Source organism: Phoca vitulina, unplaced genomic scaffold (assembly GCF_004348235.1).
Source record: "Phoca vitulina isolate PV1807 unplaced genomic scaffold, GSC_HSeal_1.0 scaffold2, whole genome shotgun sequence".
NCBI lineage: Eukaryota > Metazoa > Chordata > Mammalia > Carnivora > Phocidae > Phoca > Phoca vitulina.
In genome coordinates, this window is record NW_022589705.1 from 26,383,069 (window position 1) to 26,405,305 (window position 22,237).

General features: G+C 34.2%; 1 protein-coding gene across 9 annotated transcripts in view; it reads left to right on the forward strand.

The window, feature by feature from the left end:
* ZNF644 (zinc finger protein 644) overlaps positions 1–22,237 on the forward strand; it is a 103,354-nt gene that overhangs the window by 76,972 nt on the left and 4,145 nt on the right. For 5 of the 9 annotated variants that reach the window (XM_032424016.1, XM_032424018.1, XM_032424017.1 and 2 more), the window contains 4 exons: positions 1,395–4,432; positions 4,613–5,218; positions 7,153–7,275; positions 21,965–22,067. In XM_032424016.1, the coding sequence (XP_032279907.1) occupies positions 1,395–4,432; positions 4,613–5,218; positions 7,153–7,275; positions 21,965–22,067 (3,870 nt within the window). Of the gene's footprint in view, positions 1–1,394; positions 4,433–4,612; positions 5,219–7,152; positions 7,276–19,886; positions 19,957–21,964; positions 22,068–22,237 lie in introns of those variants that run through there. The other 4 variants (XM_032424034.1, XM_032424040.1, XM_032424044.1 and 1 more) reach the window with 2 other exon arrangements.

Here is a 22,237-nt window from a genome sequence, read left to right on the forward strand (position 1 = left end):
GTAATAGTATAGCATCAAGGTTTGCTTTTCTTTTCATTGACATTTGCACACTCTTCCCTAACACATGTTTATGTGCTGCCCATTTTTAACTTCTGTGTATGTGATGTAGTGACTCCTGCTGGGTGCTGCATTAGCACCATTTTGGGGTGATATCATTGAATATGATCTTATCGGACATCTATTTTTATTACTTTGGAAGTTTGCCAATCTCAAAACAGAATTCTGAGGCATACAAGGGGCAGAAAAATTGTTGGTATAAATAATAATGCCAAAGACAGATATTTATAGTATTTATTTGTAATATTTATTATATTAACACATCTATGGAAAGAGTAAGCTCGTATTTATAAGCACTTATTCTAAATTGTGAAATAAGAAAGTAATTAGAAACAATTCTTTTATTCTTTAACTAGACTCAATGTTTTACAGAGTGTGTATTTGGTACCATAAAAGATAGTAGAAATAATGAACTGTATTGAAAATGTTTTTATTTCTAAATACCAGATTCAGTTCCTCCTATCTTAAAATAGTATTACTTGTTATACAAATTAAAAATACTGTGAGGGAAAAATGGAAGACTTTATTCTTTATCAGAGAGCAGGAACCTAGTCTGTCTTGTTTACTGCTGGTATTCCTAATAATAAAGCAGTGCCTGGCACATGGTAAGGGCTCAGTAAATATTTGGAGAGTGAATAAACTGTACTTGCTACCATTTACAAAAGAAAAAGAAATAGGGAATTTTATGCCAGCACTTCAGATAGTTCATACCTAGGGTTGCCAAATAGCAGATTCTTTAAATTGTACTTGAGGATTATTGGATATTTTGAAGGCCTTGCTGTAATTGCTGAGTCAAGAAGTCAGAACCATGATGATATTTGCATTATTTGAATGGGGTGTCTATGTTTCATAGGAAGAAAACGGTTTTTCCTCTTACACACTTTGGCTTTGATTTTGCAGTGGTGTTTTTATTCATTCAACATGTTAATACTTTATTCACCAAATACTGCCTAAGCATCTATGCCATGCACTGTGCAAGGTTCTAGAGATATGAGAGTGACTAGGTATAGGACCTGGCCTCAAAGAGCTTACATTCTTCCAAGGAGACAGGCAATTCCCAGTATAATGTGGCCATTTCTAATGGTGCTGTTCCCTAGATGTTTTGTAGATATGCAATATGGGATTGTTGCCTAGCACAAAGAAAGAAATTAACCTTTGAGATACTTTTAAAGTCTTTCACATTTTTTAAAGTGCTTCTTCATTCTTGGAAAATTATTAAGATCTTGATATAAACAGTGAAGTTACACTAATAAAAATGTGTGCTTTGAACTCTCCATACATTCTAATAGAATTTTTTCTTTCATGCAAATCTAAATTTTTTTTCTTCCATTTTCTAGACTAAATGTGTTAAATGGGCTTGCCAACAATATGGATGATTTGAAGATAAACACCGATATTACTGGTGCTAAAGAAGAACTCCTAGATAACAACAGTTTTATCTCAGACAAAGAGAGTGGAGTTCATAAACCAAAAGATTGTCAAACATCATTTCAGAAAAATAATACGCTAACTCTGCCTGAAGAACTGTCAAAGGACAAATCTGAAAAAGCCTTAAGTGGAGGCCAGTCTACTCTATTTATACATGCTGGTGCTCCTCCTGTTTCTAGTGAAAACTTTATCTTGCCTAAAGGAGCTGCTGTTAATGGACCAGTTTTACACTCCTCCTTAGCTAAGACTTCCAATATGAATAAAGGCAGCGTTTCATTAACCACTGGACAACCTGTGGATCAGCCAACAACAGAATCTTGTTCAACTTTGAAGGTGGCACCTGATCTTCAACTATCTACACCGCAGAAAGCAAGTCAACACCAAGTTTTATTTTTGTTACCAGATGTAGCACATGCTAAAAATCCAACCCATTCCATTAAAAAACTACCTACCTCTGCTTCCGTTGGTTGTGACATTCAGAATTCAGTAGGGAGTAGTATAAAGTCAGATAGCACTTTAATAAATCAAGTAGAGGTGGGTGAGGATAGTGATGATTTATTGGTAAAAGATAATTGTGTTGATACATTGACAGGAATTTCCTCAGGTACAGATGAATTTAGGTCAGAAAATGATACAAACTGGGATCCCCAAAAAGAGTTCATTCAATTTCTTATGACTAATGAAGACACAGTGGATAAAGCTCCAGTTCACTCTAAAGTAGGTCTAGAGAAAAAGAGAAAGCGAAAAATGGATGTAAGCAAGATTACTCGTTATACTGAGGATTGCTTTAGTGATTCTAATTGTATACCCAATAAGTCAAAAATGCTAGAGGTAGACTTTCTGGAACAGAATGAAGAACTACAGGCAGTAGACTCACAGAAATATGCATTATCAAAAGTGAAGCCTGAATCAACTGATGAAGACTTGGAATCTGTAGATGCTTTTCAGCATCTAATTTATAACCCAGATAAGTGTGGAGAAGACAGTTCACCCGTTCATACTAGCACTTTTCTTTCAAATACCTTAAAAAAGAAATGTGAAGAAAGTGATTCCGAGTCACCTGCTACTTTCAGCACCGAAGAGCCATCATTCTACCCCTGTACAAAGTGCAATGTGAATTTTAGGGAGAAAAAGCACCTCCACAGGCATATGATGTATCATTTAGATGGGAATAGCCACTTTCGCCATCTTAATGTCCCAAGGCCATATGCTTGTAGAGAATGTGGACGGACATTTCGAGATCGTAACTCACTTCTAAAGCATATGATTATTCACCAAGAAAGAAGACAGAAGTTGATGGAGGAAATACGTGAATTAAAAGAACTTCAGGATGAAGGAAGAAGTGCACGACTACAGTGCCCTCAGTGTGTGTTTGGTACCAATTGCCCTAAAACATTTGTGCAACATGCTAAAACCCATGAAAAAGATAAAAGGTACTACTGTTGTGAAGAGTGTAACTTCATGGCAGTGACAGAAAATGAATTAGAATGCCATCGAGGCATTGCCCATGGAGCAGTGGTAAAATGCCCTATCGTCAGTTCTGATGTAGCCCAGAGAAAAACGCAAAAAAAGACTTTCATGAAAGATTCTGTTATAGGATCATCCAAAAAATCAGCCACCTACATATGTAAGATGTGTCCTTTTACTACTTCAGCCAGAAGTATTTTAAAAAAACACATGGAATACTTGCATTCATCATCATGCATTGATTCATTTGGTAGTCCTCTTGGACTTGATAAAAGAAAAAGTGACATTCTCGAAGAACCTATAGATATTGATAGCACTAAACCATTAATTAAACAGCAGTCAACCACATTTCCAAAGAACTCTGCTTTAAAACAAGATGTAAAGCGAACATTTGGATCATCCTCACAATCAAGTAATTTTTCCAAATTCCATAAGCGGCCACACAGAATACAAAAAGCTCGGAAAAGCATTGCCCAGTCAGGTGTAAATGTGTGCAATCAAAACAATTCTCACAAGACTGTTATGATTAAAAGCAGCACTGACCAAAAACCTAAGTATTTCCATCAAGCAGCAAAAGAAAAATCTAATGCCAAGGCAAATAGCAACTATTTATATAGACACAAATATGAAAACTACAAGATGATCAAAAAATCAGGTGAATCATATCCTCTACATTTCAAGAAAGAAGAAGCCAGTTCATTAAATTCTTTACATCTGTTCTCGTCATCAAGTAATTCTCACAACAATAGTTTCATTTCAGACCCTCAAAACTCTGACACCAAAAGGCTGGAAAGCTTCAAAGAGCATAGGCGTGTAGCTGTAAAGAGAGTAGTTAAGGAATCTAAGAAGGAAAGTTCTGTTGGAGGAGAAGACTTGGATAGCTACCCAGATTTCTTGCATAAAATGACTGTTGTTGTTTTGCAAAAACTTAATTCCGCTGAAAAGAAAGATAGCTATGAAACAGAAGATGAAAGTTCCTGGGATAATGTTGAGCTAGGTGACTACACTACACAGGCTATAGAAGATGAAACCTATAATGATATTAATCAAGAACATGTAAACTTATTCCCGCTGTTTAAAAGCAAGGTGGAAGGTCAAGAGCCCGGAGAAAATGCTACCCTTAGTTATGATCAAAACGATGGCTTTTATTTTGAATATTATGAAGATGCTGGAACTAATAACTTTTTGCATGACATACATGATCCTCAGCATTTAGAAAATGCAGAAACTTCATTGTCAAAGCATAGTTCTGTTTTTCACTGGACTGATTTGTCTCTTGAGAAGAAATCATGTCCTTACTGCCCAGCAACATTTGAAACAGGTGTTGGGTTGTCAAATCATGTCCGAGGACATCTTCACAGAGCTGGATTAAGCTATGAAGCCCGTCACGTTGTATCACCAGAACAAATAGCCACAAGTGACAAAATGCAACATTTCAAAAGAACTGGCACAGGGACACCTGTTAAGCGAGTTAGAAAAGGTAAGTTTCCATGTAGATAATTTGGGTTAATATGTCTGTATTCAAATTCAAAGGATTCAAAGGTTATGCTCAAATTTGGTCTTTATTAGGATCACATAATTTTATATTTCAGAGTTAATTGGGTTTAAGATGATCACTTTATAAAAAATTCTGATGTTACTCTTAAAAAATTTTTTTTAGCTATAGAGAAGTCTGAAACCACTTCTGAACACACTTGTCAGCTCTGTGGTGGTTGGTTTGATACTAAAATTGGATTATCGAATCATGTTAGAGGCCATCTGAAAAGACTTGGAAAGACCAAATGGGATGCTCACAAATCTCCAATCTGTGTTTTGAATGAGATGATGCAAAATGAAGAAAAATATGAAAAAATCTTGAAAGCATTGAATAGTCGTCGTATTATTCCCAGACCATTTGTAGCTCAAAAACTTGCATCAAGTGATGACTTTCTATCTCAAAATGTTATACCTCTTGAAGCATACCGTAATGGCCTAAAGACTGAAGCTTTATCAGTGTCTGCATCAGAAGAAGAAGGGCTGAGTTTCTTAAATGAATATGATGAAACAAAACCAGAACTGCCCAGTGGAAAAAAGAATCAGTCTCTTACACTGATAGAACTGCTTAAAAATAAAAGGATGGGAGAAGAAAGGAATTCTGCTATTTCTCCTCAAAAAATTCATAATCAAACTGCAAGAAAGAGATTTGTTCAGAAGTGTGTTCTTCCATTAAGTGAAGACAGTCCATTGATGTATCAACCACAGAGGATGGATTTGACTATGCACTCAGGTAAGAGGATGTTTATGACTGTCGTATAGAGTTTAAACACAATTTAATTATGCTTACTTGTATGGAATATTTGTAGAGAATACTTTATTAGAATCTTTTTACTTAAGCTGCTTTTTTTGCAGAGATTGGTTATACTGTCATTTCTATATAAATCATCAGTTGATGCTCATCAGCACTGAATTCTCTGTGCCTCATTTCTTGGTCAGAATGTAAGGTGAGAACAAAAACAAACAAACAAAAAGCTGATCTGTAAAAATAAAATTTGCTATGGCTGGGGGTTGGTCCTGTGGATGGGAGGTTAACATTGTTCAAAAGCATAGCATTCCTGAAATGGCATACCTGTCCTGTATTTGCCAGTGCTCCAGGGTGATAATGTTTTCAAGATATAGCTGTTGGTTTTCCTTCTGCTTAGGTCAAACGAATAAACAAACAAACAAAAAATAGACTCTTTAAACCGAATGGATTGGTGTCTGTTGTGTGTTGTGATTAACCCAAAGAAACGTCTCCCTCTCCAATTCCTCATTATATTGTGGGATAGTTTGGTTTTGGAGAACTGTTGTTAAGTATAAAACATTTGTTTGGGGTTTTAGGTTTTACAGTGGTGGTCTAAAAGAACGGAACAGATGATCTAGGCTAGTGCTTGTGCACCAGTAGTTTTTCGTTTCCAAAAGAATAGTTTGTGTGTGCTGGCAAATGATGTAGCAGATAAAAATAGCCAAACTATATGTGTTCTTGCTAAGTATGGCTTATACTTTTAGACTAGAAAAATTTTAAGTGTCTTTGTAGGTTTCTTTTGGAGCTTAAGAATGTTGAAGATGAACTTAGAGGGTCTCATAATTTAGCCCTGAGTTGAATGTGTCTAAGGCAAAAGTAACTCGTCAGTGGATTAATAATGAATACAATTATGGTAATGTTGATTTGTTTACTTTGGCAGACATTGGGATAGCCCAGATATTTGTATGCAGTTTTGATTTAAGGAAAGATTACCTTGTGTTGTAAGTGGTCTGTAAAACTGTCTTGTATGGGTTTCTGGTTAATAGGGTTCTTTTCTTTTGTATGAAGAGAGTCTTTCAAAGTCAAATCTTCAACCTTTTTGAGAAGGAGAAAATGTAAGAAAGGTGTATCAGCTGTGCTGACTAAGGTGTCGTACACGAGAGATGGACAGCGTATTTGTGGCTGATGATCGTAGTTACTGTTGAAGAAACCAACTGAAAGGAGTTGGGGGAGTGAGGATTGTCTTTGAAGTTAGGAGTTTCTTATTGTTTCAACATGTTTTCTTTCCTGTGATGACTAAGATGTTAGCTTGTTGATCATTTATTTAGCACAAAGATTTTAGCAAAAAACTTCAAATCATTAACTTTCATTATTGATTGCGCATTCAGAGTAATGAACATAAAATGCCCTGAATAAAATGTTGTGTCTTAACAGCTGCTCAGTGGTGTGTTTTACCACCTTTTCTCCCAGCCTTCATCAGAAAGCCTAATTTAGTATTGAGCCTTATACGGTTTTGTGGGTAAAACACTGTAATTACCACTTTGTCAACTAGACTTTTTAATTCTTTTTATTGGTAATGTTGTAAGCTTTGAAACTTCTCAACTGAACTGTGCTCTTCAAATCACAGGATTGTATTTTAGGTTTAGGAAATGATCTGCGTAACACAGAAATCTGCAAGAAAGTGATAATAGGTGTTAAATCCAGAGGAGCTCAGAGGTTCAAGGCACTCCTCTTCCACATTTCCAAAGAGCATGGGTTGGCTCTAAATACTAACAACAAACTAATAGTTAACTTAATTCCCCCTCTTTATTTTAAGTTAAGCTAATTCAATGAACGTTTTTTAAACCATCCTTATTGTGGTACTTTTCTTCACGCTTTTAGCTAAGAAAATTTCACTTTTTGAAGTGAGAACTGGATTATAGTTTTCTTTTGAATGATAGGTATGCCTGTGAAGCTTAGAACATGTGTGCATTGCAATACGACGTTTACAAGTGCTGTTAGCCTGTCCAACCACTTACGCGCTTATGCACGAAAGAAGAGTGCTGGACTTTTGACTGGTACAGGTATGTTTGAACAGATAACACAGCAAGTCTGCTTGGTACAGTACACTTTTTTTCTCACCAGACTGGTGCTAGTTCCAGATGATATTTATAGCTTTCTTTGGTAAGCACAGTTGAGACTGAATATACATTAAATTTCAGCAACTTGTAAACTGTTAGATATAATTTTAAGCAAGTTATTCTTTTTCATTTGGCTCTTATTGACTTGATTTGGGGGAAAAAAACCCATTAGAGGTGTGGAACTTTTGAGTCTACATAATTCCCATTGATTTTTAAATTATACTATTTTTGATTTTTAAATTTATTTTTGTTAGTGGATTCCAGTAAAGCACCTCTCTTTGGTAAAAAGGATTGTAGCTCTAGCTTGAGGAAATGCTTTATTAGGAAAAGAAATTATTGTGAAATTTCAAACATGTAGCTTGATTAGAAAACTAAGGAATTTTCATTAGTTTATAGATCATATCTTTTAAGGGACAAGCCTTAATAATGGCCCATGTTGACAACTGAATAGATTTTTCTTTTAATGCTCCTAAACTATGTTTAGGATTAATAAATATAGCCAAGCACATAAATGTTAGCATGCACATTTCTGTGTTATTTTTGGTTGGTTAGCCCAACCTTGCAGATACCTCTTCATATTGCTAGCCTGTGAAAAATTGTATTAGCTTACTCACATGTAATACTGCTTTTTACCTTACAAAATGCCTTGCTCTTTTCATTTGTAGCCTTTCAAGCTACCCTGCTTTAGCAAATCCCATTTCTCTCACGTCTTAAAATATACCCTCTTTTCTAAATATATCCACATAAATCCTTTTGCCTAAAATTCTCCTTCCAATCTTTTTATTTCTCTTGCTCTTTTAGATCACTGCCTTCTGCTTTCTTCTAGTTGTTGTTTTCCCAACTTTTTTTTCTTCCTCATGTCTTCCTATGGCTTACATCCAATATGTTCTTGCTACCAAAGAAACACTTGTATTCATACTAATGTCTTTCTTTCTTCTGCTTCTTTGCTTTATCCTTTGACTTGATATACAAATGACCAGACATGACCGTTGACTGTATTAAAAGGAGAATAGAGTGAATTTTACTTTTGGATTAGTAACCTCTTACTGTGAGGTTTTTGTTTTTATGATATTACTCCTATCTTCATCAGGCTTGGAAGGTGATTGCTGACATTAGAAGCAGGGAGGCAGTGAAAATAAAAGACTATAGAAACAGAAATTCATCGTTGTTACCATAATCACTAACTTTTATTGAACCCTTACTATGTGTCAGGCACTGTGCTGTGCAATTTGCATGCGTAACATTTAACTTCACAACCACCATATGAGTTGTAGGTACAATAATTCTCTCAATTTTACAGGACACTGGGGCTTAGAGAATTTAAGCAAGTTACCCAAACTTACGTAGTTATTCATAGCAAAATTGAAAAATCAAGGCTGTCTTATCCTAGACCTATGTTTGTAATACTATTGTCTGCCATATACAGAACACAAGCAATTTGGAAATCCTAAAATGAAGTTCACTTTAAGGTAGGGAGCATTCTGGTGAAGACTGAATAAATAAGAGTCTTACAAAGAATGGGGACCCAAGAAACAGGCCTGGATTAGATTTTAGAGGACTTTAAAAAATGCTTCAGTCTGACAATTCAGACAGATAATTGCAAATACTCAATGAGGCACATCTCTCGAGTACAGATTTTGTAGGCCATTAAAAAATGGTTTTACATCATCTGAAAATCTTTCAAAACGTAGGATTAATTATTTATAAATAACTGATCATAACTCTTCACTGACCAAGGGTGCATTCTAATGAATACTTTATTATCAAAAAAAATGTCATTATTAAAGAAAAAAGTAATATAGGATGAATGGGGATACATTTCTTAGGGCATCAAGAAAAAAAAAAGAGGATATTACTTTTTAAATACCTTCAATACTAACCAAAATGTCAGAAGTGTTAGAAAATATAAATTGTGTGTTTGGCAGTCCTAAGGCAAAGAGAAGGGAAATGAAAAGCTGAAGAAAGTCTAGTGTGGTATTTTCCACAGCCCACACCCACTTTTAAGAAAAATAAAAAATTCATGCACCCTTTTCTTAGAAATTCTGAAACTTTCCTCCTGATATTTGAAAGCTTCTTGACCAGTAGAGCTACACGGAATATGTCTTTGCTGCTTACTTACGCCAACTAAGAGGTTTTTTTTTAATCAGCTTTATTAACATTTTTAATTTTCCAAATGGGAACGTTCTGTATTATAAACTCCACATGCCTATTTTCTTCCCCCATATTAGTTTCAGAGATGTAAGTCAATGGTCCCAACCTGTAGTTTCTGGAGGGTTCCACTGGGTTATTATAAGGGATTCATCAATTCATATGAGCAACAAGCATTATTTTTCAAGAATATGTAGATGTTGTTTTGATGAAAGAAATAACAAAATCCTTTTTAAAAAACCTTACCTTAATCTAAGTAGATGACAAAGCTGGAACAATGTAAGGGGAAAATAGGTAGGACTAAACCCTCCATAAGAATGGCTGGTACCTAATTCAAGTAGTCTTTATTCATGTGGATTTTATTTATGTGGCCTCCTCTTGAAGAAAAAGCTTAGGTATCCCTAGAGTAAATGCTAAAGGTCTGCATGGTTACCTAGGATAGAATAAACCCCCACGCCTTCTTAGAAAACACCAGCTCCTAGCCTCTTCTGTAGGAACTAGCAGTCTTTTGAGGGAGGTGAATATTCTAGCTAGCCTGAATAGATCAAAAAGGATGCTCCTCTGTTTCCCCAAATAGCTATTTACTTGATGACTCACGCAATTCTAATGTGATAGTTCTCAGTCTTTTTTGGGTCATTGACCTCTTTGAGAATTTTATGAAAGCTGTGGGCCCCATCCCAGAAACATGCACTTATTCATCTACAGATAAAAAGTTTTCTATATATAGGTTTTGTATCCCTTGAAGGTTATCATCCATAGACCCTTCTTCCTTTGGCGGAAAGCTGAGAAAGAGGAGATGACAAAAATGAAGTAGAAAGAACACAGAACTAGGAATCAGGAGCCCTAAGAAATCTTTTTGTGTGTGTGTGTTTGTGGTAAGAGTTAGAAAATGCTTAGAATGCTGGAACTGTGTAACATCAAAACTAATTTATATGGTCACAAATATAAACTAAAATATAATACGCTTCATAATTTTAGTAAAAGGACATAAAGTAGGAAAGCTTGGAATTGAAGACGTGGAAGGGTACCCATACTTGGGACAGAGTTAAACTGTCAAAAAAGAATAGACTTCATTTTGCCCAGGAATTTATAATCCATTGGGCAAGTTCAAATAATTATTTAATAATTTCCATGTGCTTGTGGATAATCATTTATGAAGCATTTTTTTTTTACCTTTTTAAAAATGAATTTTTGTCTAAAGAGGCTAGTGCCAAAGGGTTTACTTTATATCATATATTGTAAATTCAAGGCATACTTCTAAATAGGAATTTATTACAGTTAAGATAGACCACACTATTGGTGGACTTCTTTTTCAGGTTTTGTTCTCTTTAGATTAACTGCTTATGCAAATTTTTTCCTGGTTAATTATTTATACAATCTAATAAAAACATTACATAATTTTCATTAAAAATCAGAAATCTTATGTAGTTCATATTAAATGCTTTTGGACTTTTAATTTTACTATTGACTTTTTTGTGTTTAATATTTAAATGATAGCCTTTTTATACTGGCAGTATTAAAAACACAGCATTACTAAGTTATTAGTAGAGTGACTATACAAACTGGGTTAGCCCTGTTGTCCCAACTGAGTAATAGAAGATTGCCTCTTTCATAAGTGTCCTGGATTGGACAATAAATTATATGGTCACCTTGGTTATTAAAGTTTCTAAAATATTTAAAATTATTTAAGACAGAGTATATTCTATCAACTTAATCTGCAATAAGGAACCAAAAAAAAAATATTTTGAGGTCAAAGTAAGAGTGAATTCCAACAGGTAAAGAAAAGGAAATAATTAAAGTCTGAGTAGGTTGTTGTGAAAGGAAATACATCAGTAAGATGAATGAATGTTTGCACTATGCTTCCCTGTGGTACAGAGCCATGTTATCTCTTAGAAAGGAGAAAGAATAATAGTGGTGTTCAGCATTTTTATTGGAGCTCCATTTTACATCTTGACCCTGTATACAAACTCACTTTAATACACATACTCACTTGTTCACTCATTACTCACCTGGATTGAATGGGATATACTCTGATATTTCTGTTTTATTCTTTTTCATTAAAAATAATGCTAGTCATGACCCAGTAAATTGATTTACTACCTACTAAGAAGTTACTACCCACAGATTGAAAACACTCCCCTTAAGTGACTTTTTCTCTTAGGGAATAGTACTGACCAGAATCAACAATAGTAAGATTTTAGAAATCATAATACTTCTTCTATGGCAGCAAGTAAATTTTCTTTACTCATTGTATTCAAATGTTTATCTGTAGATCGTATTTTATTTATTTATTTATTTTTTATTTGTAGATCATATTTTTTTAATAAAATGCTGGCCTCCAATATTTAAATTGGAGATTTCTAGTTACTTAAAATTAATGCAAGAAAAACTTTTTTTTTTTTTTTTTTAAAGAAGGGGTGAAGGAAAGGGAAAGGGAGAGAGAGAAGCCCAAGCACGCAACCAGTGCACCCATTGCAGAGCCCGACACAGGGATTGATCTCACAGCCCTGAGATCATGACCTGAGCCAAAATTGAGTTGGACACTTAACTGACTCAGCCACCCATGTGCCTCCAAAAACATTTTTATATGCAAATATATTTGGGGGAAGGGCTTCATTTCATTACCTTCAAGAACACTTCCATGACAACATTTTAGAAGTAAAGCAGGATTATTGCTGTTCTACACCAATAGACTCACCACCATCATAATTAGTAAATAACTTCCAATGAGAAAAAGAGAACTTAAAAATTGGTACTAGAGAGTCTTTCAGTCAATACCACCAGTGCAATATATCTACATTCTTTTTTTAGTAAAGTCAGTGTTTTATTTTTCATACCATCCACTTTTAAATGGAATAGTAGATTGTGTGTTAACTTAATAGGGTCTTTTGCCTCTTTTCAGCTTTAATGATATAATTGGCCGTAGAGGCCTGCAACACCCAAGTGCGAATGAATCTGTAACACAGTGCCAGGTGCTGAGCGCGCAGATAAGCCACCAGAAGAGTAATTCCTTTTTTTTTTTTTTAAGATTTTTTTTTATTTTTTATTTTATTTATTTGACAGAGAGATAGCGAGAGCAGGAACACAAGCAGGGCGAGTGGGAGAGGGAGAAGCAGGCTTCCTGCTGAGCAGGGAGCCCGATGTGGGACTTGATCCCAGGACCCTGGGATCATGACCTGAGCCAAAGGCAGACGCTTAATGACTGAGCCACCCAGGCACCCCAGAAGAGTAATTCTTGTATTGTGGAAAGTGCTCTAGGAACACTTTTCTCCTATGGTGGAAAGAAAAAAATAGTATTGTGAAAGCTTCTCAGGATGCATTAAATTATTTGTCTTTTCGTGAGTGTCTCTGCAGTGTCTTTTAAAACATTATTATAAAATTACATCTTGAGGAAATTGCATGCTTCTATAGTGATTCATTCAGCCTGAAAGAGTAGTACAAACAGAACATTTTTATTTTCTTATTATGATTAAACTTTAAAGGAGCAAACTAGCTTTTAGTTAAAGCAGATACCTTGATAATTACTCTAGACTAGGCTATATGGAGGATACATGAGAAGTATGAAGCATATCCCTGTCATCAAAGAACTTAGGAGAGCATTATTGGCAACACATATAAAACTATCAAAATTAGAGAACTGTGCAAGATAGTATACAAGTAAATGGAAGTAAAGTATAAGTGCTGTAGGATATAAAGGTGTTTATTTTATTCTAGGCTGGAAATTAAGTTGGGTTCTTTTTTCCTGCTGCTCTCACAATTTGACTCATTATTTAAATAGAGGCTCAAAAAGAAGGAAAAAGGAAAAGTAAGAGTGGTTCATGCTGCTATGTTTCTTGTCATTATGTTTAAAATGGGAGAGAAAAATAAAACTGGTAGTCAAAATTTTCATTCAACAAAATTTTTAGCTATTATATCATCTACCAGGACAGTGCTAGCTCTGAGGCTGTAAAGACCCTGCACTTCAGCTGCATAAACATACACATGATCCTGTGGGATAGTACAAGTGTACTAAACTGGAAAAGTTTATAAGGTTTCGGCTAGACCCTAAACTTGAAGGATGAGTAGTTTTAGGAAGAAGAGATGAAGTAGAACATTCTAGGTAGAGAGAAGGACATAGTTTAGGCACAAAGGGATGAAATTTTGAGTTCAAAAGGTACTGGGAGATTGAATTACAGGTATTTGGGAAGATGGTAATGCCAGAAAAGTGGGGTTGATGCTTTGAATGCTTGCTAAAAAAATTTGGAAATCATGGAAGAATTTTTTAAAATAAGGGAATAATGTGGTCAGACTTGTATTTTAAAAAGCTATCCCTGATAAAATGAAAGATGTGTTTCTGTATTTTCCTGGCTACAACTTATCTCTGTAGTACTGTTCTTCATTAAAAGTGCGTATCTGTATATATTTATCTGCACAATAATGTGTCATCATTCAGCATTAGCACAACAATAAATTGTTCAAATTGAATAAATTTTCAAGGTAATCGAAGACTAGTGTCACACTTGATTTTATCCTAACCATTTTGATGATAATGTTTCTAAAATGTTGTTCTTATTTCTGCCTTGTGAAACTGTAGACTGACTATAATTTAATCATTTGATAAATAAGAGTCACCCTTATGGATACTAAATGTTTTATTATGCGAGCAAGAAATGGGCTATTTGCCCACAATACTAAAAATTGATTGGCTGATTTATTCACTAATTCAACAAGCAATTTCTTTTCAGTTCCTACTTGGTTTATGCATTGTGCTAAGTACTGCAGAGATAAATTGGATCTTATAGTAGAAGCACATAATACATAACTGTAATACAAGACAAATTGTAAGTGCCATTGGAGAGTTACACCTCTCCTCATGAAATACTGTGGAAGTTCAGAGGAAGAGGAAGGTACTTTCAGCTGGACCAGGACCCAGCAAGGCTTTTGGAAGTAACATTTGATTTGGACCCTGAGGATAGCTAATTGAAATGGAAATAGGGATCAGGGGTAGGGAAGAAGCATACCTATAGGAGGGAGCAACTTGGGACAGTGGGAAGTTTATTGAAAATACAAGGAAGTAGGAGGCAGAGGCGGACAGGTAAAGGATATGGAATGCTAATCTATGATGATGGAATTAACTTTTTAGTGAGGAACAAGTAAAGTGTTTTTTGTTTGTTTGTTTGTTTGAAGAATTGGAGAAAAGTTAAAGGATTTGCTGGGGAGGTGGAGAAATTGTAGGTGAGGTCATTTTAGGAGTCCTGAACCAGGACAATGACAATATGAATGCAAAGGAAAGATAATAATTAAAAGGTAATACTACGGAAGGAAAAATAAGCAGAGCTTGGCAGATTAGTTAGAGGTAGAAGAATAAGAGGACAGAGATAGAGATGACTTAGGTTTTAAATCTTGTTACCAGGAGGATGGTTATACCAGTCAGTATAGTTAATGAATCTGCTACCATGGTGTTTCTAAGTAAAGGATAGGCTTCATTACTTATCCAGCAACACGTTATCATCTAGCTATTCACTGTAACAAAGCAAATAACCACACTGATCGAATCAGTAAATTTGTGTGTAGGAGAGTGGAACTCGGAAGAGTTTTGTACCGTTGTAGCACAAAATATTTACATTTTATGATGCCTGCTTTTGATATCATTAGTTACAAAATTTAGGAATTCTATTTGGTTGATAATCTTTTTTGACCAACCATTTGTTTTTCATAAAAATCTTAACTAGTCCCCTACCATTCTTGTTGGTTCTGTTACTAATTTTCTGAGTTTTGCTTTTTATATCTTGTTTGATCTTTTTAACAATTGTATTAACCTAGATTTTTATATGTTTGGATTTTTTAACATGTCTAATATCTTTATATCCTTTGTTGTAATGTTTTGTGTTTGCTATGATTCTATTCTAACATGAATTTTTTAATGCTGTTTATAATCTGGATTAAGATATAGTTAGACCTTATAAGTAACAAGGCATGTTCTGGCCAGATCTAACTTGTAAGTAATCTGCATTAAATGACTTTATGGAAATCATAAAACAATACACAGACTTTCTCTTTTGGAGGTTAGGGTGAGAGGATGAATGACTTGATGGAGACTCTTGGTCTCTCATGTATCTAAGAAGTGGAAAATAGTATTCACCGTTTCTTTGTTGTGTCTGGAATTTGAGGAATAAGGTTAATTTTTGCTGTGCAGTGTTTAGAACATATATTTAATTGTGGCCTTAGCTGGAAGTTAACTCAAAGCAGAAGGTGCCTGGTCAACACCATGTTTGATTGTAGTTTGGATTTTGGCTGGAATGTGTAAAAACTTCAAAATTATAAAAAAAAAATTAGATCTGTTGGGATTTGTGCATTTGTGACCTTTAGATATACCATTATAATTATTGTGCGCCCTATGTAACTTCAACATGATTATATTAAAGATAATTTATGGCAATATTAAAGTAAGGTTGTTTCCTTACCTAATTTTATTATCAGAAACATTTATTTAATTACTCCTACTAAATATGAAATGATATTTTGAAAATACTGAGGCTTTTAGGGGTCAGGGAGTGTGATTATATGCAAATAATTCTAAACAAAAGTGTTTTATAGCAGATTAGTTAGGTATTTTAATGTTTATTCCAATTTTAGATGTGTCTTAGTTTTGGAAAAGTGGTTGATATTGGTAAGTGCATATTTTGCTTTAGAAAACAGCATGCAAGTCAAACCCATCTTAAGAAATTTTAAATGTTTTTTCCTAACCTGTTACCACAGAGAAATAATACATTTGCTATCCTTATTAACTCTTAACTGACCAGTAAACAACTTGTAGCCAAGGTATTGTTAGCTTTTAGCTTTTGACAAGCTGGAAAAACTAGTCTACTTCCAATTTCTTTGTTTATAAAAACCTGTGATAAAGTATACTTACGTTTAGCTTTTCCCTTTACTCCTTAGGGGAATATTGCTCAGAATATTCTTTTACAAATATCCCCTGTACTTTGAAATAGCAGAGACTTCTACAAATTGTACCCTTTTTTCCTCCCAGGTAGACCTAAGTTTAAATAAAGGCTACCTTCATTTGCTTGAACTCATTCTCTGAACCAAGGATAGAAGGCTATTCCCTACCCTTAATATAATCCTTAATTTGTAGGGCAAACTCAAGCTACCTGCCTCTTCTAGACTAATACTTTAAGCAATAAGCCTCATACTTAAAGCAAAGGAAATCTGCTTTTCAGGTATTTTGCATTCCATCCTTTTCTAGGTAAAATGTTAAATCTTGCAGGATCTAATTAACTTTGCCATGATTGCTCTGTGATTCTGGGTTAGTTATTACTTTTAGTCACTGAGAATGGAAACTCTAAAAATTGATGAAAGTAACTTAGGATACTGAAAAAATATCCAATTTTGGAGTGAAAATATCAAGAGAAAATAATGGTGAAAATATACTTCTGAGTTGCTAATTATATATCTATCTATATGCTTAGTTCTGATTGGAAGGGGAACATTGCTTTTCATGACAGTAAACCCCTTAAACTGCTTTATATGTATCTTGGGAATAATGACTGGTTTGATTATGGTAGTATACCTAGAAACAAAAAATTGGTATTGGAAGTAGGGAAGTCCTTTCCATTTTAATAGGCTATAGAGAGTGGGATTTAACAATTTTTTTCTTAATAGCTATTTTTTTTATGAGTCAAGAGATTAAGAGGTGGACCTGAGGGCTGGCTTTCTCATTTAGAGTGGTAGGTACTCAGGACCCAGAACTGGCAACATATTTTGCAGGATCCAGTGCAAAATGAAGATGTAACGTCTTGTGTTAAAAAACTATTAAGAATTTCAAGATTGCGTATGACAACAGTGTTTAAGCAAGTATGGGATCCCATGTGACTGCACAAGTCATATACCCATGAAGTCTGCCTTGTAGGCACTTTATGCAAAGAGAAGAGTGTACACTGAAGAAATAAGAATTTGGCTTCCTCTATCCCCCATCCCTATTTTATACAAGGTAACATGTTTCTCCTCCCATTCCTCCCCCCCACCAAAAGCGATGTTCCCTTTTCAGCTGGGGTGAGGGAAACAAAATGCTCTTTGCACAGTCTTTTATATGCTTGGGACTTAAGAACTTTGAAGGACTAATGACAGCAACTAGAATTGAGTTTATTTATCATCTCACATATGTGTACCCCTTGGGACATATGCATTCTTCTCCTACCTCTCCACTGCAACTACTTACCTCCACCACCAGTGTGTTAATGGTGGTGGAATGATGACTTAACCTCTTTCCATCTTTTTTATCCCTACTGTCTTCCTGAATGAGTTCATAGCTGTTATTGCTGCCTACCCATCTTATACAGGCCAACTAGACGGAGAAGAAATTTTCTTCCCTCTAGGTAGAGCTTATACTATACCTCTTATTTTGGATATGTATAACCTGGCCATTGTATTAAGTTTCGCTTTACTCCAGAGATGCCAAAACCCAGTTAGGAACAAAACAGATGAGATGGGACTTTGAATTGAATGGGTAGGGGAGGATGATTGCAAATAAAAATATTTTGGAGGTGAATGTTAATTTAGTTATGATGTGCTTCTTTACCACACTGAAGCTTCAGATGTTTCTAAGAAATAAATACTAATTTTTGGAGGTCATTTGTGTAGTAAACTAAAAAGAAAATGAAATTCATTGAAATAGTTGTATGTAATGGGCAGAAAGGTAGAAAGGTCAAAAGGACTTATTAAATAATGTTGGAGCCCAAAGTAAATTATTTTTCTTCCAGGTATAAAACTAAATAAGGCTCAGAAAGCAAACTCGAATTTGTATCTCTTGTGTTACTCATTGATTTGCTTTTAACTGATCTGGTTTAATGCTTTAAACACATTTTGTTGTTGTTGTTGTTGTTGCTGTTGTTGTTGTATTTTGTAGCATAGCAGTGTGGTGTTCTTTTTGAGGGTTCATAAGTCTACTGTATTTCTCTTTCATTCCTATTTGATCAAACAGCTGTTTTACTGAAAGGAAAGGTATATTCTAAAACTTTGTATATAACTTTACAGCATAGTTTATCCTTGTTATAAGTAAAATACTCCCAGTAGCAGATTAGATCCTTTATAAATCAGATAACTGCAAAGATGTTTTTAACAGTCTTCTGGTTAAAATTGATCACTTAAACATTTTCTGCCCCCCCTGAATAGGTACCTTAGGAAGGTTTGAATGACTGAGTTTGTTCCTTTCTAAAATGCAGTTATACTCAAGGAGAAGAAAATTAAGATTCTAAAACCAATCTAGTATTTTGTGTAAATTTTAAGTATAGAAACAGTGTTAGATTTAAAATACTTTGGAAGAGATAAAAAGTGTGTGTTTTTATTTTTTGACACTAAGTGCAAATAAAATCCTTTTACAAAGAAATGCTTTGTATAAAGTTATATATTTGGCAGATTATTAATGTAAACAACTTTGTTAAAGCTTTGGCTATTTATCACAAATACTGATATGCCCCATTATATTAAAACTGAATGTGTTAGTGTTCTGCTTTTAATGTTCTAGTGACTCCTGGTACAGTCCAGAATAAAACTGCTTTTCCCTTTACATATAATAAAAACTGTTGAATGAGAACATTTGTGTAATAGATATGTTTGTACATCATCTTTTTCATTTAGTGGAACATTTTGTGTAAATCATCTTTTTCATGTAGAGAATACCATATGGATGTCCCCTTGTGTGCATATTAATAATATACTAAATACTCATTTTTTTGCAGATTTTTCTAAAATGTTTGAGCAATAATGCAGGGGTGAAGTTTGGGTGTTGGTATTAGAAAAAAACTATTCTTGTAAAATGTATTCATGTTTTACCATCTAAAATAAATACGTGACATTTCAGGGGATAAGAAATTTAAAAGTGATCGTGGAGATATTAAGACACCAAGGTACTTAAGTATAATTACTAGAGGTCGCAAGTTTTTAATATCCTTACTTTATGGACAAACTTCCAAGGATGCCCAGTGCATGTGGTTCTCTAAACTTACTTGGAATCCTGGGTAATGGAGAATCTCAGTCATATGCTGGCAGAGTTGTCCTACTTTCCAAAGTCATGATACCTTCAAATATTAATTACTACAAAAGCTTATGGCATTGTCATTTAAAATTGAGATCTGATCATTTATAAAACAGCCTAAACCTCAGTTTCTAGAGTCTGTACAACATCAAAAGTCAGAAAAATTCTTTTTCCTGTATTAAAGTCAAAAACATTTCTATATCTCAAAGTAAACATGTCCAGTTCCATTTTTAAAGAATTATGGCATCTAAATATAACTGATAAAACATTCTATTGCATACTTGCCCATCACCCTCTGCCCTTCTCCCTCAATTTGCTTTACACACTTAACATTAGCATTCTGTGAACAAATTTTTGAAGTATTGTTATAATGCATTCTGTTTGTATCCTACAGTAATTTATTTACATTTTAAAAGGAATTTGAATACAGTGTGGCAATTTTGACAACCAGCAAGCTCATCAAAGTAAGATTCTCCCTATAATCTCATGATAAACCAAAAATGCTTACTCTGTTCCACATAACAAAGACAGGGATTGTGTGTGGTTTACCTTTTAGATAGGGAGAGAATAGCTGACATCTAGTAGCACTTAGCCCTTTGAGTTCCCTAAACTCTTTACTTCTAGTGTATGAATTGCTTTATGCTTTAAAATCCACTTAAATTCAGATTGCTCACCAGTGCAACTAGGAAAAAGAAGGTGCTAATTACAAAGCACTTGGTACCTCACTCTTCCTAATGGTTGTGAAGAACTTAGTTTCTACATCTAAGCTAGACTGATCATTGAAGAATTTCAATGTAACTGTTAGCAACATATTCATTTAAACAAATGACGCACAGGTGTTCTACAGGAATGCTACCTGTATTGCATAGTGGTAGAACAAATTTCCATTCATATGCTGCCTAAGTGTCAAAGGTTAAATTATTGGGGTTTCCTTTGTTTTTTCACCAGAAGTATTTGTTGAGTTTCTACTATGTGCCAGGCTCTTGACTGAGATAACTAATAATTTATAAGATTTTTCTATTCCAGATTTTGGTTATTTAGCTTTGAATTAGCCATTCTTAACTTGATTTCCTGCAGTTCTTTACTTATTAGATTCTTCTTCTGAGCATAAGCAAAGGAATACTCTGGACCCAAGCAGGATTTTACTTTTAAAGAGGCAGGTTACAAGAAGCAGAAACCAGTGGCTTGAATGAGATTTATCTAGGCTTCTCATGGTTTTTAATTTTCTATATGACATTTCTGTTAGCATTGCCACTTGACTACTGTAAGGAACTGTGTTCACTGGTTTTGTAATAGTAGCATCTATTCTTTTGGAATCTGGACTTTGAACAACTCATTTCACAGAATCCTTGAATAGCCAGTTCCTATTCTCTCTTACCTAGAATTTTTCAAGGGATTTCACATGACAGGTTAACAGAAGAAAAGCCATTTGTGTAACTCTTCTGTTACATTTGTTTCCCTCCCCCTTGGATCCCTAGAGATAAACTCTTACCTTCTCTTCCTGCTAATTGACCAGCAGCACCCTGGAATATTGTCATCCCTTTGTCCAAAGGAATGGTGTAGTTGTATTCAAAAACCAATAAAATGTTATGTCCTGTCATTCCTACCTACAAAAAATACCTTTTTTCCCTTTATTAAAGTATATTTTTTAGAATAAGTGATTGAAGGAGAAGTCAAGTAATTGAAGTAATTTCAAGAACAGCACAAAAATTTTGATCCACTTTTAATATAAAAATCTTTTTCCCTTTTTAATCACATTTTAAAATAAGTTATAGGAGAAAATGTAAAATTAAAAAAAAATGTGAAGAATAGTTAGCATTATGTTTCCGGTCCATTTGTAAACTTATGTAAGATATTCTGGATTTACATTTATTTCTTAGTAAAATAAAAATTATTGTACATGCAATACAGGTTGAGTTAAAAAATGAGAATTGAGCTTTTTTGCCCTTCCAAATGTAGGGCCAGCATATAATTTTAAGAGCTATTTATTATGTATTTGCTATAAAATTGATTTCTCATTGACTTTTTATTATGTTGTTGTTGATTCTTTACTAAGTTTTCAAAGCATGTGAGAATAATGGAATAGTAATCAGATGGAAACTTAATTTAATGATCTTAAATAAAAGGTTATAATTTTCCTGGAAATAAGGAAGATTAATAGATATGAAAATAATGTACTTATGATTGTAAGAGGAAAGATTACCATTGTAATAATTGGCCAATTTAGTAATTTCAAGTTTAGTTATATTCTCTCAGTTCTAGTTTGGTATATGATAAAGCATTATTTGAAAAGTAGTACGGAAGAATGTTACTGTTGTTAAAGACCCAGCTGCAAGTTAGTGCATGCTTCAGGGAATACAAATGAATGTAGACTTTTTCTAACTTGGTTTAGATGGTCTGACCTCTCTAGAAGTATGTATTTATATTTTAGAATATATATGAAATGTTAAGTCTTTCTCTTCCCTTTTTTAGCCTTAGATTGTAAGCAAAAGAAATCAAGGTCAAGATCTGGAAGCAAGAAGAAAATGCTAACATTACCTCATGGTGCTGACGAGGTTTACATTCTCCGATGCAGGTATATGCTTATATTGCCATATCTGCTCAGTTTCTTCAGATTTTGCTTTGAGACATATTAGGTTTAATTTGTGGCAGAAGGTGCATTCTCAGCTATCAAGTTATAAATGAACTTTTGGAGACAGGCTTAAAATATTACTTAGCTCATAATACACTGTATTTCATAACTGA